The following is an 18,419-nucleotide window of genomic DNA, read 5'->3' on the forward strand; positions in this document are numbered from 1 at the left end:
CTCACAGACCGCGAGATCGTGACCTAAGCTGAAGTCGGACGCTTAACCGACCGAGCCACCCAGGCACCCCCTCTGAGAGTATTTTAAAATAAGTATCAAACGGGGCGCCTGGGTGGCTCAGTCATTGAGCATCCGACTTTAGCTCGGGTCATGATCTCACAGCTCATGACTTCGAGCCCCGCATCAGGCTCTGTGCTGACAGCTCGGAGCTTGGAACCTGCTTTGGATCCTGTGTCTCGCTCTCTCTCTGCCCCTAACTCACTCACATTCTATCTCTGTCTCTGTCAAAAATAAATAAACATTAAAAAATTAAAAAAATAAAATAAAATAAGTATCAAACTGTAATGACATCTCTACTATTTGCAAATGCAAATCATATGCAAAATAGTCAATCTGTAACACTCATAAACCCTAAAAAAACAACAAAAAGAATTCTAGGGGAGCCTGGGTGGCTCAGCCGGTTAAGTGTCCAACTTGTGATGTTGACTCAAGTCACGATCTCATGGTTTGTGAGAGCGAACTCTGCACCAGGTTCCGTGCTGGCATCGCAGCCTGTTTGGAATTCTCTCTACCTCACTCCCTCCCTCTCTGCCCCTCCCCTGCTCATGCTGTCTTTCCCTCTCAAAATAAATAAGCATAAAAAAAAAAATTCTACACTGACAATTTTTTTTTTTTTGTCAATTTAATATGTAGCTGAAAAGACAAACAAAATAAGGCAATTAACTTAAGAACTTTCTTTATAAAGACACTTTTGTTTTTGAAATTGTTCCCTGGTGTAGCACAAAATACTTTCAGGAACTTCCTTTAAACTACTTCTTAAAGGTTTTAGTATAGGTGTTACCTCCTAAAAATAAAGATTATGTGTCACAATGTCAGATTTCCTTTCATACGATTCTACTTTATGCTAAGGAATCTTTACTGAAATGGTAAAAGGAGAAAGAAACACTCAGAAAAATTTAGCCTATTCTCCTAAGTAATTTAGAGCCATTTAAGTATTTGAAAAGCTGAACTGGTACTGAAAGAAATACTGTTTGGGGCACCTGGGTGGCTCAGGTGGTTGAGCATCTGACTCTTGATTTCAACTCAGGTCATGATTTCATGGTTCATGTATCCCTCTCTTTCTCAAAATAAATAAACTTAAAAAAAAAATACTGTTACCCTCCACTTTAAAAGAAATAATCTAGGACTGCTGGTTCAGGCAGTAGTGCATGTGACTTTTGATCTCAGGGCTGAGTTTAAGCCCCACATTGGGAGTAGAGATTACTTAAAAATAAAATCCTTAAAAAAAAAAATACTCCAGGAAAAATAATTTTTTAGTTAAAAAAATTGCCAACTTGGTAGCTTTTAGTATATTAATAACATACACAAAGACATCTTTTTTTTTTTTTTTTTTAAAGTAGGCTTCGGGTCCAACACGGGGCTTGAACTCTTGATCCTGAGATCAAGACGTGAGCTGAGATGATTCGAGTCAGATGCTCAACCAACTGAGCCCCCACGTGCCCCTATACACAAAGACATCTTAAGCTAAATTTTATTCAAAGACTTGATTACCTAGGGATGTTAACAAGTAAATACCCTGTTAAGAGACTCATGAACCTTTATCCTACTTAAAATACTAAAATTTATGACTTTTCAAGTTGATGGGAAAAATTTTTTTATATATTTTATCTATTCTTATGTCAAATGATTAGAAAGAATAATTCTCTTTCTGGAAATGAAAGCATTGACAACATAAAAAAAATTTAACCTATATACATACAGAAATGTACAGTCTTCTGGAAAGGAGTCTTCATATGACGTAGAAGGCAATGAACCTGATTTGTTTTCCTGTTCATTCTGGTTCACCGATGTATGATCTACATGAAAAAAATAACAAACACGAGTATTAAGTATATCAAGTTAAGAATCATTTACTCTAATATCTAAATAATATCTTTATTGATTAGAGATATATGGCGCCCTTAAATCTGCAAAACATATGAAAATATCAAGATTAAATTAAAATATCAGGTGTGAATATTTTCAAAAATATTGACAAAATAAGATATGATCAAGTAAAAGACTTAGGGTAGAAGATACTTCTACTGGAGAAAATCTAGTTTGCCCTGAACTTTATTTGAATTTTAATCAACCTTTAAGGTAAACATCAAGTATCCTTATTTCTGCCTGTATTTTATAGATAAATAACATAGCTCGTACTACAAAAGGTCACAAAATGGAAAATTTATGTTATCTTTTGCTTTCTCATTGTTCCCACTGCTATCTATATTTTTGGAGGGTGGGGTATTTGGGTACCTCTTTTTGTACTTCCACTTGTCTTTTCATATTACTTAGTCTTTCCTATATCTTTCTTCACTTAATTTCTTTTTATTTAAAAAAAATTTTTTTTAACATTTACTCATTTTTGAGACAGAGTGTGAGTGGGGGAGGGGCAGAGAGAGAGAGAGAGAGAGAGACAGACAGACAGAATCCGATGCAGGTTTCAGGCTCAGAGCTGTCAGCACAGAGCCCAACACAGGGCTTGAGCCCATGAACTGCAAGATCAGGACCTGAGCTTAAGCCAGATGCTTAACCAACTGAGCCACCCAGGTGCTCCTGCATTTAATTTCATCCTCTATCTTGTGTTTTTTCTACTTCATCTATTTTTACTCTCTAACATGACTACAATAATAGAAGTAAGCTGTGTGAAAAAAGTTACGGATTCCCTGTTCTTATTTTGAAAAATGGTTATGTAGAATATTCTATGTTTGGTTTAAAGATATTTTTTAAACATGTTTTTTCCTATGCATTGAGGACCTTTAAGAAAAAAAGGGATTCTCATCTTGCTTCAGGTTATTAACTTACATTGGTCTTTTACTGCAGATCAATCTTATTAAGAAGAAAAAGTTTGGGGCACCTGGGTGACTCAGTTGGTAAAGTGTCCAACTCTTGGTTTCAGCTCAGGTCATGAATTCACAGTTCATAGGCTCAAGTTCCTCATAGGGCTTTGTGCTGGCAGCAGGGAGCCTCCTTGGGATTCTCCCTCTCTCACTCTCCCTCTGCCTCTTCCTTGCTCACACTCTCTCTCAAAATAAACAAACATTAAAAAAAAAAAAAAGGAAAAAACTTTAAGTAAATAAAAGAATAGTTTAAGTTATAACATGAGGCCACTACTTGGCTATCTGGAAAACAATTATCCCTCTTTAATTATCAAGATAAAGAAAGGTTTAAAATCTGATAGTTGAAAAGAGCTATAATACCTGATTAAAATTAAGTTTTACAAATTAAGCATTTCTGATTTTTCCCAACTAATTTCTTTGCATAAATCATAAAAATCCATACTAACAAATATGAATAGAATAAATGTATATAAACATAATTAAAAATAAAACTTACTGAAACATGGAGATTTTATTTGAGAGAGAGAGAGAGAGAGAGAGAGAGAGAGAGAACAAACCAGCAAGGAGGGGCAGAGAGAGATGGGGACAGAGAATCTGAAGTGGGCTCTGTGTTAACAGCAGAGAACCTGATGCGAGGCTTGAACTCAAGCACCATGAGATCATGACCTGAGCCAAAATCAGATGTTTAACCGACTAAGCCACCCAGGAGCCCCCAAACGTGGAGATTTTAAAATTAATCATCAGATAAGGGAGGAAAGGGGAAATAATAACTCCTGTCAAGAAAACAGTATCCAATCCTTTGTTTGGGGACATAGCACATATTTACAGTTAGACACAAAGAAAATAAAGGTAATCAGTGGTTTAGGACTCAAGTTGGATATGGGATACCTTGTTTTGACCTTAACATGAAGTCCTTTTGTCTTTCCCCGTTTCAACGTTTTTTAAAAAGTAAATACTAACATGAAACTTTATTACTAGAAAGTTTTTAATCTTTGTTTTGCCAACAATGTCAATTACATAACTCCCCAATTCCCTACTTACAAATATTGCTCTATACCACTGGCAAATATATACTTTTGATAAATTCATTACATTTCAGAGGAACTATATAAAAATACAATTGTAATATTCAATATTTCTATTGATAAAATAATCACAAAAAAACCAAAACCCAATTTACTTTGTTAGCGAGAAATAAATTGTTTTAGAATTAGTTCCTCTTTCCACCTCCTGCATTTAAAAGCCTCTTCTTGCAAAACTAGTGTGATCTCTCAAGTATGTTGATTCCAAGTGCTACTGAAAGATACTGAGTAAGGTTGTTTTCTTAAAGAAACTACTCTTGGGGCGCCTGGGTGGCTCAGTCGGTTAAGCGTCCGACTTCAGCTCAGGTCATGATCTCGCGGTTCGTGGGTTTGAGCCTCACGTTGGGCTCTGTGCTGACAGCTTGGAGCCTGCTTCAGATTCTGTGTCTCCCTCTCTCTCTGACCCTCCCCCGTTCATGCTCTGTCTCTCTCTGTCTCAAAAACACATAAACATAAAAAAAAAAAAAAAAGAAACTACTTTTCTAAAACTATACATTAGCTACTGAAATTGAGAATACTTTTGAATAAGAAAAAGGTTTCTTTAAAATAGACTCATGATGCTAGGCTATATTTTCAGAGATTTAAAACCTTAAGACCCCAAATTATGTAAGTTAAAATTATTATAATTTGTTAAGAATATTTAGCAGCATTAAAATCCAGTAAAGTACCTTCTCAATATTTTAGGAAATTTGAGATAGACTAAGATTTATAGGAGAGTGATTCTGATAAAACAACTTTTTAATTTTATTTTCCTAGTTCTGGTACAGTATCTTTGATCAATTCCTCCGAAACCTAATTTGTTTAGAGTCTGCAAGACTAATGGTCTAATAATCTAGAAATAAAAAAATTTTACACTAACTTATCTATGCCAGAATATACCTTTCTAGTATTGTTTTTCACACAAGGTGGGTTTACAGTAGTCTGGGGTCTTAGAATTTTTTGAAGAAGAGACACATTTGTTCATTTCCTAAGACGCTTAGAAGAGTGTGCATTTCCTATCGCTAGATGGGTAGGACTTTTTATTTAATAGGGACACTGATTTATATAATTTACCAGTACAGGTCTTACATTTTATATTAAATTATCTTTAGGTAATCTCACATAATCTGAACTCAATTAAGCCTGCATCAAGTCAAGAAAATAACAGAATACTCAAAATTGGGATTATTAATGCACATACCCTTTATCAATGTTGAATTGTTACTTATGGTTGCTTCATTCACTAGAATCATTGCTTGGATGTATTCTGTTAAGGAAAGGAAAAATGCATGAAAACCAGCAGCAGCAGCATCATTTTCATTGTGCCAGCTACTGTGCTAAATAATTTATGTACTTTATCTTAATCTTCATTAACTCCTCTGAGAGATTATGATTACCTGCATTAGAAACAGAAATTGAAGCTTAGGAGTTAAACTATTTATTCCAGGTCATTCAGCTAGGAGTTGTTAGAACTGGATTCAAAACTAGATATATCTGACTCATGAAGGAATGAGAAGGAACATTAAAATGAAAAACAGCGCTACTGTTTGGACAAGCAAACAAAAGATTAATGTCATAAAAACATCCACAAAGTATTAAGAAGAGTCCAAATGAAAATTTGCTTGAATATCTTATGTCCTGAAGGAAAGAAGTAAATTTCTACCTAAAAGTCTTCTGTTCTACGACCAACCAGGGTTGAAAACAAAGAAACAGAAAAAATACAAACTTGGCTGACGGAACTGACTGCTGAAATAGAAGGCAAGTTCTGATTAAAGCAGGCAAAATATCGTTACATGTACTTTCGCATTCTTAAAAAACATTAGGTGTCTCTGAGTAATGGGGTGGTGGATAATTTTTCTTATATTTTTCTACTGGTACTAAACGTTGTACAATGAGCAGATATTACTTTTGCAATACCCATCACCCCTCAAAAAGAGATATAAAGAGAAAGCAAAGATAAAATGTGGGGAAAACAAGGGAGCCTGACAGAAAAAGAGATAAACTCAGTAGCTAACATTCAAAGTAATCATTTTCACCCACTTTTACAAAATGTCTATGGCATATGGCAAAAGCGTGTTTTTGTCGAAGCAGAGTACAAACACACACAAAGCAAACAGAACTGATAGGCTCTTAGATAACAAAAGAAACATAGTGGAAACAGCACTGTATTATACTGCCAGTGGGTAACATTTAACATTAAATGTATTAAAAGTTTTTTGTGCTTCATACCTTTATTTGTGGCAGACCCATCTTTAATCTTTTGTTTCAGTGATTGTAACACATTTTGCACTTGTTCAAAGATGGAGTCCACTTTTCCATCATCTTCCAGCTCCATCCAGAAAGTTTTTGCATCACCTATAATAAAAGTGAATAGCTTAAGAGCTCAATTAAAATAGACTGTAATTTCCCCAAGGCATATGTTATAGAGAATCCACGTGGTTTCTAAATAATGTCAAGATTTAATTGGTCTATTTTTTTCCTTGAGGAAAAAGATTTTTATCACTGTTTCTTTATAAAGAATAGCAAAGAATATGACCTAAATATCTTACTCATTTCTGCTAACATAAAAATATGTTGAAAACTTTAATGGTACTATTTCTGGTGTCCCTGGAAAACAGAAGGAATGGCTTCATTCTAGGCTGGTGGTAGATGTACGTATAAGCATTTTAAAAGTTTCAGAGATATAACCTCCACTGAGTACAGAAATGGTTTTAGAATGAAACATCTCAAGAATTGGTGAAGTAACTAAATGTCTAACAATAACGTTTTTAAATGTCTTTTATAATTTTTAAATAATTATATGAAGCCAAAATAATGCTTATACTTTTATAGATAGCTATATAGATGAGCCAATATTTCATATCCCCAGCAAATGAACACCTTAGTCATAAATTCCTAGAGAGAGGTGCCTGGCTGGCTCAGTTGGTAGAGCATGCAACTCTTGATCATGGGGTTGTGAGTTCAAGCTGCATGTTGGGGGTAGAGTTTACATAAAAAAAAAATTTCCTAGAGGAAATAATTCTTTGAAAGCTGAACACAGAAATATGAGAAATACAATTAAACTGGCAAAAGCCAAATCTCACACCCACACCACGTTTAAAAGTAACAAAAATACCTAAAATGTTAAAATTTATTTGTTAAAATGTAAAATGTAAAAACATATAAAATGTTCAAAATTAACAGGGCCTTAAAGAACAGAGAGACATGATTATTGCACTTTAGAAAGGTCACTTGAGAAGCCATTAGGAGGATTAATAAACAGAGAGCCTAGTAAGCTTACAAAAAATATATTTTCCTTAATAAAAATTAAACCTACATCTCTTAGGTTCAGCAGTGGGGTGAGAATAGTCATAAAGGCTTAGGCCTCATACTCCCAAATCTCCCTGGCAAAGTCACCTTACCCAAAGGGGATCTCTGGCTAATTAGGGATGTTGCCACCATCGCAGTCTCAGAAGGAGTGTTGTTTCCCTGTTGACACTTTGGCCTGATGCCTCCAAGACCAAGCTTACTTTTAACTCCCCATAGGACAGCTGAGACAAGATTTTAAACAAATGCAATGTGAGAGGACACAAAGGATGAAGAAAGAGGTATTAGAGGCAGGAGAAGCCATGCCATGGAGAACCTTTCACTTGAGTTTTATACAAAAGCCTATGGGAGCCACTCAAAAGGTTTAAGCATCTTATATGTGATTAGTTTCTTAAAAGGTCACTCAGGTGGCAGGGGAAAGAGGGAGGAGTCAAGAGTGATTTCTGTTTTTGACTTGGGCAACCATATGCACAGTAATAGTATTCGTTGAGATAGGGAATAAAGACAGAAGACAAGTGAGAAATTTAAGTAGGTCAAGTACACTGGGTATACAGGCTCCAGAGTAAGATCTGGTCCAGTTATACGAATTCTGGAGTAAATGGTACACAAATGCTTGAGTAGATGTAATTAAGGACAATGTATACAATGAGAAGAGGGTTTTTTTTTTTAAATGTTTACTTATATTCCAGAGAGACAGAGAGACAGAACATGAGTGGGGGAGGGGCAGACAGAGAGGGAGACACGGAATCCGAAGCTGGCTGCAGGCTCTGAGTTGTCAGCACAGAGCCTGACATGGGGCTCAAACCCACAAACCGTGAGATCATGACCTGAGCTGAAGTCAGACGCTTAACTGACTGAGCCACCCAGGCGCCCCGAGAAGAGGATTTTCTATATATAAGGCATAAGTATAAGAAAAAAGAATCAGGGAGATCAAGAAGGAGCCAACAGGTGGAAGGAAAACCCAGGAGAATAGCATATCAGGAGTCAGTGGAAGAACAGAAGTGGTGATTAACAATCTGGGCTTTGGAGTTCAGATGCATTTGTGTTTGAATCCCAGCACTAGCAGTCATTAAGCTGTGTGACCACATCTATAAAATGGGAATAGTGATAGCATCTAGCTCGCGGAGTTGATGTGCAGATAAGCATGTGGCCTTTATCGAGAAATTACTGTAATTTAACAGGGGACATAGTCTTAAGCACAAGAAATTAATCTCTACTTGTCGAACTTTAGATATCATTTAGCTAAGAGGGAAAAGTATCTTGTGAAGGACCTTCCCAGAATCCTTAAAATCATTTTTTCACTGAGAGATCATCAACAAAAATCACTGCTTTTAGACTATTCATGAAAGCACTTAATTGGTTGTTACTATGTTTCTTTTCATGAATGAGTTAATACTCCATACTAGGGATTTATCTTTATCTGAGGTGGACATCTAGACGGAAAGGATTTTGAAAGATACTTAGAAATAGCTTCTAGTAGCATTATAATCTTCTGGAATCATCTACAACTCTCACCTGGCCTGAGAAAGCCAGCAGCATCACTGCTTAGTGATGTTGAAAAGACCACAATTAGGATTCATCTGAATTTGTTTTCCAGTGACTATCATTTAAAACTGTGTTCAAAATGTCAATTCATGATACCAAGTTATTCTGATAGGAAATACTTAAATTATCTGAAAAGTGAACAGGGTAAATTATTAGTTTTAGAATGGATTAATGGACACTGGAAATAGAATTTAAGAAAACATAGCCAATCAGAAAATACTGAAACTGTCTGCTTGTATAATAAGCAAAAGTAATTTAGAAATTCATATTTATTTATTCTGGGTTTTTGATATTGTTCTTTATGGTATCATTATTTCATATGGCTAGTTTTAATTCTCATTTAAATGGTTCTTATTCCTCATGTCTTCCCTCTTGATCATTTTTGTCTTCTCAGTATGGGAATTTTTAACCACAGTAATATTAAGAAAAAAAAAGGTAACTGATTTATCTGAAAAATGAGATTAACAGATCCAGTTAATAACTTTTTTGAAGAGGCTAAATGAATATCACATGGAGAAATAATTGAGTCATTTCATTTCAACTGTATGCCATCTAGATGTTTACCACAATGTAAATAATTTTGGTTTCTTGCTCCTTTTCTTTGTACTGCATGTATGTTTGAGATTATAATCTAATACTGTAAATATTTCAGTCTATTGCACTAGAAAACACTTACAAGGAATAAATCCTTGAATTGAAAATCAAATCAGTATACTAATATTGCTACTTGCCTGTAGAAATGAAGAATACCATCTCATTATTCTACTGTTTGTCCTAACTTGCTCCCTTAGCTAGATATGACTATTGCAGGGACATAATCACTAAGTGGGAAGTATAGTTGCTTTGGAAAGAAGAAAGACAAATTATATAGTTACATTATATTGTGTCTCTCAATCTCCCTTGACATACACTGTCTATGTAAAAAGGCAATACTCAAGAATCACAGCTAGATGAGTTATTTGCTAGACACCTGTTTTTGGAGTATTAACGAAGTACACCGATATTAGGATATATACACACACACACACACACATATATATATCCATCCCTACACACACACACACACCCCTGGAGGTGCTTCAAGGCATTGGTCTAGAGGATCTCTATGATGTCTTTGAGTCTGTGATTAGCAAAGTGTGATCTATGAGCCCTTGGGGTCCCCAAATCCTTTCAGAGAATATGCTAGGTCAAATTATTTTAATAGTAATACTAAGACATTATTTGCTCTTGGTCGGCCGCTTAACCGATTGAGCTACCCAGGCACCTCTGCAAGTACACTTTTTAATTTAGAGATTTTTAAGTATCTTGTAGATGAAGTGCATACACTTACCCATTCTTTTTCAGACACTTCATGGCTTAAATTTTAGAGTCAGTTTAGAGTTCCCCATACTGGCGTTTTCTTTTCTTTTCTTTCCTTTTTTTTTTTAAGTTTATTTGTTTTGAGAGAAAGAAGGGTGCAAGCATGTGAAGGGCAGAGAGAGAGAGAGAGGGAGAGAGAGAATCCCAAGCATGCTTTGTGCCATCGGCATGAGCTTGAAGTGGGGCTGTACCTCATGAACCCTGAGATCATGACCTGAGCCGAAACCAAAAGATGACACTTAACTGAGCCACCCGAGCACCCATGGAGCTTTATTTTCAAGTTGTGTTGAATACGTATGTGAATTTTTATAACGTTGGCATTATTCCATTGAATCTTACAGTTAATCTTATTATATCTATTTATTGATATAGAATATTTACTTATATATTCTACAATGCTTTTCAATGGAGTTTTAAAGGATTTAAGGAGTTGGGGCGCCTGCGTGGCCCAGCCAGTTGAGCATCTGCCTTCAGCTCAGGTCATGATCTCATGGTCTGTGGGTTCAAGCCCCATGTTAGGCTCTGTGTTGACAGCTCAAAGCCCAGAGCCTGCTTTGGATTCTGTGTCTCCCTCTCTCTCTGCCCCTCCCCTGCTCCCACTCTGTCTCTATCAAAAATGAATAAATGTTAAAAATTTAATGAATAAAAAAAAGACATTATTTGCTCTCTTTTTTTTCTAGAATGACTTTAACTGATGGTACAAAAGCATTGGTGAGTAAAAGTCAGTATGTCTTAGCATGAATCAAGGGGATGGCACCAAGCTACCAGTAAATTTTCTAGTATAGTACCAGTATATTTTTCACCATCAATTTCACTTAAGAATACCCTTAATAAAGCAATATAAATGGTTACCACAGTACAATGGCTGTCTCAAGCAAAAGCACTAGTGAGACTGTTTGAATTACAGGCCAAACCAGCTAATTTTTTTCATGGAAAACTATTTTTACTTAAAAGTACTAATAAAAATTATAGTATTTTTAGACTTGGGTGTTTAACACACATTTTCTTGAAAAAAAAAAAAAAAACCAAAGTGAGCCTACCACCTGAAGTTCAATATTGACAGCATTTGTTGCTAATGATAAAATTCACACTACCAAGTTAAAATTGGAAATTTGTAAACTTCACATGTGCTCTGGTAAGCCTGATAGCTTCTCAATAATTAGTCACTTTTCAAGGAAATGGGTAGCAATATTAACAAATGTGATTTTTTAATATTGTATGATGAAACGTGTCAATATCTGGAAAATCTGCATGATTCATTGAACCAATATTTTCCAAGTGGCCAATGCATATTATAAAATCATAAAACACCTATTCAATGTGCAATAGATTTTCTGTAACAGAGTGTTAAAAAACTCACAGATAGGTCTTCAAATTTCACACTACAACTGACCTGGAAGGAGTAACTACTTGTTGAGTTTTATAGTTGTATCCAAAAAAAAAGTCCACAATTAGCTGAAAGGCTACTAATACTCTTCCTTTTTTCAACTTTTTGTCTGCGTGAAGCTTCATTTTCTTTATACATTTCAACCAAAGCAACATATCACAATAGACTGAATGCAGAAGTACCTGTGACTCTATACTGATATAAATAAATGACTGAATAAATACATAAATGGGAGAAAGGAGCTAAATCTCCCTTGGAGAAGAATTCCAAATAATTAATGTAGATATTCCATTCTCAAAGATGGGGAGCATAATCCCCATTCCTGAATATGAACTATATATGGGGATTTCCTATCAAAAGTACAGCAGGGAAGGAAAGGGAGAGAAAAAAGTAATTTACAGTGGAGAAACATAACACTATGTCTGACATAACACTATGTCAGCCAGGTGATCAAGCTCAGTATCAATGAGAGAGAAAGCATGTTGATATCATGTACTCTTGGCATAATGTGGTAAAAATGGCACTTTACCATTATGGTCTTCTTCCCAAAACTCGTAACCCCAGTCTAATCATGAGAAAAATAAATAAAACAATAATTCCAGTAGAGGGGTATCCTACAAAATACTTAGATGCAAAATACTACAAAATAAAAAACAAGTCTGAGCAACTGTTATATCCAAGAGGACCCTATGGAGATATGACAAGTAAATACATGTGGGATACTGGAACAGAAAAAGACATCAGGGAAGAACTAAGGAAATATGAATAAACTATGGACCTCAGTTAATAATAATGGTTCATTAATTGTAACAAATGTACCAGACAAAAATAAGATGTTAATCATCAGTAAAAGTGGATGTAGAAGATATGGGAACTTTCTGTACTATCCTCTCAATTTTTCTTTAAAAAGTAAATCTAAAAGTGTTCTAAAAAGTAAAGAATAATTTTACAAAAGTACATTAAAGAACTGACTTAGCTTTACAGATACACAATTAATTATCGACTATCAAAATGTTGGCTACATGAGAATAAGTCCTAAATTCCTTCAAATGTAGAACCGTCACTTGCAGTGAAAAACCTTGAAAATTCCACAATTTGGCTAAATTAAGTAGTCTACATACTTTTAAACATAACGTTTAACAATGGTTTTCCAAACCTACCATTTTTTTCTCCCATCTTTTGGTGTTGTTTATAAACAAAAGTCTTCAAAATTAACTTTATCAATGGACTGAAATCACTTTGATAGGAGAATATAACTGGAATCCAACTGTGGTATCTATGAAATTTGTAGTTCTCAGAGAAAACACATCATTATGGCATTCTAAGCCCAATGTTCTTGGATACTTGAATTTTCAAATGTAACTGTGGTTGAAGAAACTTTGAAAAATGACCGCTAGTCCAACCTGATGACAAGTCCATGCAATTTCATCAAGCAAGTATTTATAGTCATATCAGATCATTGACAATATCTTTTTAAAAACAAAAACCAACTCCATCTTTTGGTCCATGGATGCATGAAACATTCTGTAAAGAAAACAACAAAGATTGGTATATATTTGTAAGGAATAAAATATATATAAGCAAAAAAAGACTGTTATAACAATGTCTCTCTCTTTTAAAATAGCATAAACTATTATAGAAACAAGAATACATATTAACTGGAAAAATGTGTAAATTATCAAAATTATGAAATTACAGAGAAATTAAGTATCACCCATATTTAAAATACTGTCAATTAACATAAACTATCCCCATTTTTTTACTTAATTTTTATTTTATTTTATTTTTTTTTATGTTTATTTATTATTGAGAGACAGAGAGACAGAGCATAAGCATGGGAGGGGCAGAGACAGGAGGAGACACAGAATCCGAAGCAGGCTCCAGGCTCTGAGCTGTCAGCACAGAGCCCGACACAGGGCTTGAACTCATAAACCATGAGATTGTGACTGGAGCCAAAGTCGGACACTTAACCAACTGAGCCACCCAGGTGCCCCATTTACTTTTTTAACTTTTTAAATTTTTAATAAATACTTTATAAAAACTTTTAAAATGGGGATAATAGCACTAACTACCTCAAAGTCATGTTGTGAGGATAAGAGTTACTTAGAATGGTGCCTGGCACATACAAAGGACTCAATAAACACTAGCAATTATTATTATTCTTTCAGTATATATACTTTAAAAATAAATTTTGGATTTTAGTGTATACAATTTCTTAATAATCTTCTACTGGTAACATATCTTGCACTTTTCCCCCTCGTTAATATTTTTCTATAATATGACTTTTAAGTGGCTGTATAATGTACTTTGGTCAATAAACCACATATTATAGTACATTCAAAACTTTTAGTAATTAAATTTTAATAAATTATTAATTAGTACCGTAAATAAACCTCTATATTGGGGATTTAGATTATTTCCATTTTTTCAATATGATAAATGCTGGAATATACTTTATGCATATCTCTGATTATTTCCTCAAGAATACACTTAGAGATGGAACTAATAGGTCAAAAAGTAATCAATAATTCTCAGTCTCAAGATATTAATCAACATATGATAAATTCTGCTCCCACTCCCACACCAAACCCAAATGTCAGATTTTTTAAAGTTAAAAAATATAGTCATGCTAAAGACAAAAAGGCAATTTTCTATGGACCAAGTCTGTGAGACCTCCCTAGGGAAAAGAAACAGATGGGAAGCTGAAGAGATAATGCCAACCACCATCATAACACAGCAAATCCTCTCAGAGAAGATGAATACACAACTCAGAGTCATCAAATACCCAAGGAAAGCTACACCATCAAAAAGAGACTTAACAAGCCCACCGAAAGATGGGCTTATCGTCAAGAGGAAAACAGAGCATCCTGAAAATAATTTTAAAACAAATGTTATTAAGGCACCTGGGTGACTCAGTTTGTTAAGCATCATGATCTCATGGCTTGGGAGTTTGAACCCCACTTCGGGTTCTGTGCAAACAGCTAAGAGCTTGGAGCCTGCTTCAGATTCTGTCTTGGTCTGTCTGTCTGTCTGTCTGTCTCTCTCTCTCAAAAATAAACATTAAAGGGGCACCTGGGAGGCTCAGTCAGTCAGTTGAGCGTCTGACTTCAGCTCAGGTCATGATCTTGTAGTTCTTGAGTTAGAGCCCTGCATCTGGCTCTGTGCTGACAGCTCGCTCAGAGCCTAGAGCCTGGAGCCTGCTTCGGATTCTGTGTCTCCCTCTCTCACTGCCCTTCCCCTGCTCACATTCTGTCTTTCACTCTCAAAAATAAACACAAAACAACTTTTTAAAAAATGTTAAAAAAATTAAATGTTATTGCATTTAACGTCCTCGAAGAGCTAAAGAAGGAAATCTCATCCATGAAATAACACAATTTTGAAAAATAACCAATTAGGTATCTTGGATATAAAAATAGTTGTTGAATAAACTCAATAGATAATTGAATAACAGCATAAACTCAGATGAAGAGCCAGTAGTAAGCTGGAAGACTGAGTTGAGTAATTCACTCAGAACGCAGAGGAAATAAGAGGAATAAAACAGAGAGAATGAAGAAGAGGCAATAATGACCAAGAATTTCTCAAAACTGGAAAACATACAAGCTCACTAAGGGCCCACTGGGTACCAAGCAGGATAAAATACACACTACTAGACAAACTGTGGATAAACTTTAAAATATCAAGAATAAAGACAGTCTTAGAAGCTTCCAGAAAATCTAGATTATCTAAAAGAAACACATATCATACTGGTAATCAGACTTCTTACCAGAAATGTCAGAGGCAGTAAGTTAAGGCAAAATAAGTCTGAGCACAGAATGCCATTTCACCCAAGCTATACTTCAACAGAGAAGGTTAAAAAAAGAGACTTTTATAGACATTCAAAAAGCCAAATAGAGACTCTCTGAAAGAGATAAAGAAGTACCATAGTTGATTAAAAAAACTAACCTAGACTGAGGTATAAGAAGCAATAATGAGCAAATGACTAAAACACATTAATGCTAAAGACAGATTAAAAATGGGTTTTAATAATAAGTGAAACAAAAATGATAGAAATAGCCATAGGAAGTTGTATTCTTTTATAGAAGGGGGGTGGGAGGGGATCACTGCAAAAGTAGAGAAAGTAAAGTAGAAGCATGTCAAGTTCTTCTTCATAGGGAGAATATTAATACTAATTAAATTTGGATCTTGTTAGGAAAATATAAATTTAAGAACTATGCTGAAAATATAAAGGTAATATATATTTTTTATTTTTTTTAAATAAATTCAAGATGAGTCAAAGAATTTAAATAAAAAAATTTTTTTAATGTTTATTTACTTTTGAGAGTGTGCGCGTGAGTGTGTGCGTGCCTGTGTGTGTGTGTGTGTGTGTGTGTGTGAGCAGGGCAGGGGCAGACAGAGAGGGAGACACAGAATTTGAAGCAGGCTTCAGGCTCTGAGCTGGCAGCACAGAGCCCAATGCGGGGCTCGAACTCACAAACTGCAAGATCATGACCTGAGTCTAAGTTGGGCGCTCAACTGACTGAGCCACGCAGGCACCCCTAGAGGTAATAATATATTTTAAAAAACATGTAGAACATAGAAAACTTGGGGCCAACCTCAATTAGAAAATGGAAATGGGAGGGGCGCCTGGGTGGCTCAGTTGGTTGAGCGTCGAACTTCAGCTCATGATCTCATGACTCATGGGTTTGAGCCCCATGTTGGGCTCTGTGCTGACAGCTCAGAGCCTGGAGCCTGCTTCAGATTCTGTGTCTCCTTCTCTCTCTGCCCCTTCCTGGCTCTCCCTCTCTCTCTCAAAAATAGACAAACATTAAAAAAAAAAAGAAAGAAAGAAATGGAGGGGCACCTGGGTGGCTCAGTCGGTTAAGCATCTGACTTCAGCTCAGGTCATGATCTCCCAGTTAGTGGGTTTGAGTCCCGCATCTGGCTCTGTGCAAATAGCTCAGAGCCTGGAGCCTGCTTCAGATTCTGTGTCTCCCTCTCTCTCCTCCTCCCCCACTCACGCGCGCTCTCTCAAAAATAAACATTAAAGAAATTTTTTTTAAATAGAAATGGAAAAATAAGATATAAAAGACACAAAGAGAAGTACGGTAAATAAGAGGACAAGAAAAAGGCCAAATTGTTAATCACAAAAAAGGTGACTGTGTTAATCTTACTTACTAAAGGACTCTCAAACTGGATTGTAAGCAAAGCCTAGTTATGATATTTTAAAATAAGAGACCCATTTAAATTACACAAAATGTCATCAAAAGCTTGAAATAACACTATGTGAAAAAAGATATACCAGCAAATTTAAGAAATATTCTTATCAAACAAAATAGAATTTAATATGAAAACCAATAGAAGAGACAAAGAGAAATATTTTACACTGACAGAACAATTCACATGTGTATCTAACTGAAATTACTGACTTAATACCAAATAGGCTCAAGAAGCAGAAATCCCAGTTAGAGGCAAAAGTATAAAAAAAGCTAAAACAACAGTGAAAGATCTTACCAGAGCTACACACCACGTATCTCTACCTCATCCCCATTATACTAGGTCTGTTAAGTTTTATAGATATATTCTACAAAACTTTCAAGGAATGAATAATTTCTATCATATACGAACTGTTCCAGGGCAGGGAATATATGGGAAGCCACTTAACCTTTTTTTTTTTTTTTTTTAAACATTAGTATAACCTTGGCATGTAAGAAATTCAAGGTCAAAAGCACTTAGGGGTATAGAAGCAAATATAGTTAAGTAAAAATATACCCAGTAAAGTATATTACCAAAATAAAATTTATCCTAGGAATACCTAAAAAGTTTAACATTGGAAAGTTTATCAATGTAAATTCCTACATTATCATATGAATGGAAAAACCAACATCTGAGATGCAGAAAACAAAACAATTCAATGAAAGTCAGCAACTATTCTGGAGGCTGGGGGATGGGGGACTCTTAGCAAACTACCAATAAAAGAGAACTTCTTTAGGCCGATAAATACTCTCTACTAAAACCTAGCAAGGAACATCATACTTAATGATGAAACCTTAGAAGCATTTTTATTAAAGTTAGGCACAAGGATGAGGACACTTGCCACCACTGCTCTTATTCACTATTGTACTGATGTCTGTGACAAATGCATAAGATAAAAAAACACCTAAAGATTTTAAAGGAAAACAAGATCTACCTGTAGAATAAACAAAAACAAAATAAAGTTAAAAGACAAGGAAAGAGCTGAGAGAAAAGACTTGTAATCTATTTGAACAATAGTAACAAAAAGGGTACATAGCCAGAGACATTGAAGAAAATTTTATTTATTTTTTTAATGTTATTTATTTTTGAGAGAGAGAGAGTGTGTGTGAGAAGGCAAGTGGCAGAGAGAAAGGGAGACAGAATCCAAAGCAGGCTCCAGGCCCTGAGCTGGTCAGCACAGAGCCTGATGCAGGGCTCGAGCTCATGAACCGTGAGATCATGACCTGAGCCAAAGTCGGAAGCTTAGCCGACTGAGCCACTCAGGTGCTCTGACACCGAAGAAATTTTTAAAAATTGTATAGGATATAATAAAGAACTCTTTAAACCATTAAGAAAAAGATGACTCAACAGAAAAATGGGTAATTTTTAAAATAAATTATAGAAATGTACATAAATTATAGGTTAATAAACATGAATAGATACTGCAACCTTACTTAGTAATCAGAGAATGAAAACTTTTTTTAAAAAATGACTATTAATTTCACCCATCACATGGACAAAAAGAAGACAGTATCTCGTGTTGTTCTAAAAAAATTTTTTTTAATGTTTATTTTTGAGAGAGAGTGAGAAAAAGAGATGGACAGAGTATGACCAGGGAAGGGGCAGAGAGAAAGAAGAGAATCAGAAGCAGGCTCCAGGTTCTGAGCTGTC

General features: G+C 35.2%; 1 protein-coding gene across 6 annotated transcripts in view; it reads right to left on the bottom strand.

Annotated features, from left to right (window-relative positions):
* SETDB2 (SET domain bifurcated histone lysine methyltransferase 2) overlaps window positions 1–18,419 on the bottom strand; it is an 87,535-nt gene that overhangs the window by 66,899 nt on the left and 2,217 nt on the right. For 5 of the 6 annotated variants that reach the window (XM_027064798.2, XM_015069694.3, XM_053215119.1 and 2 more), the window contains 4 exons: window positions 12,698–13,061; window positions 6,170–6,295; window positions 5,142–5,207; window positions 1,760–1,856 (listed from right to left, as the gene is read on the bottom strand). In XM_027064798.2, the coding sequence (XP_026920599.1) occupies window positions 1,760–1,856; window positions 5,142–5,207; window positions 6,170–6,295; window positions 12,698–12,713 (305 nt within the window). In that variant the 5' untranslated portion in view covers window positions 12,714–13,061. The remainder of the gene's footprint in view (window positions 1–1,759; window positions 1,857–5,141; window positions 5,208–6,169; window positions 6,296–12,697; window positions 13,062–18,419) is intronic. The other variant, XM_053215125.1, reaches the window with a different exon arrangement.

The sequence above is a fragment of the Acinonyx jubatus genome, chromosome A1 (assembly GCF_027475565.1).
Source record: "Acinonyx jubatus isolate Ajub_Pintada_27869175 chromosome A1, VMU_Ajub_asm_v1.0, whole genome shotgun sequence".
Classification (NCBI taxonomy): Eukaryota; Metazoa; Chordata; class Mammalia; order Carnivora; family Felidae; genus Acinonyx; species Acinonyx jubatus.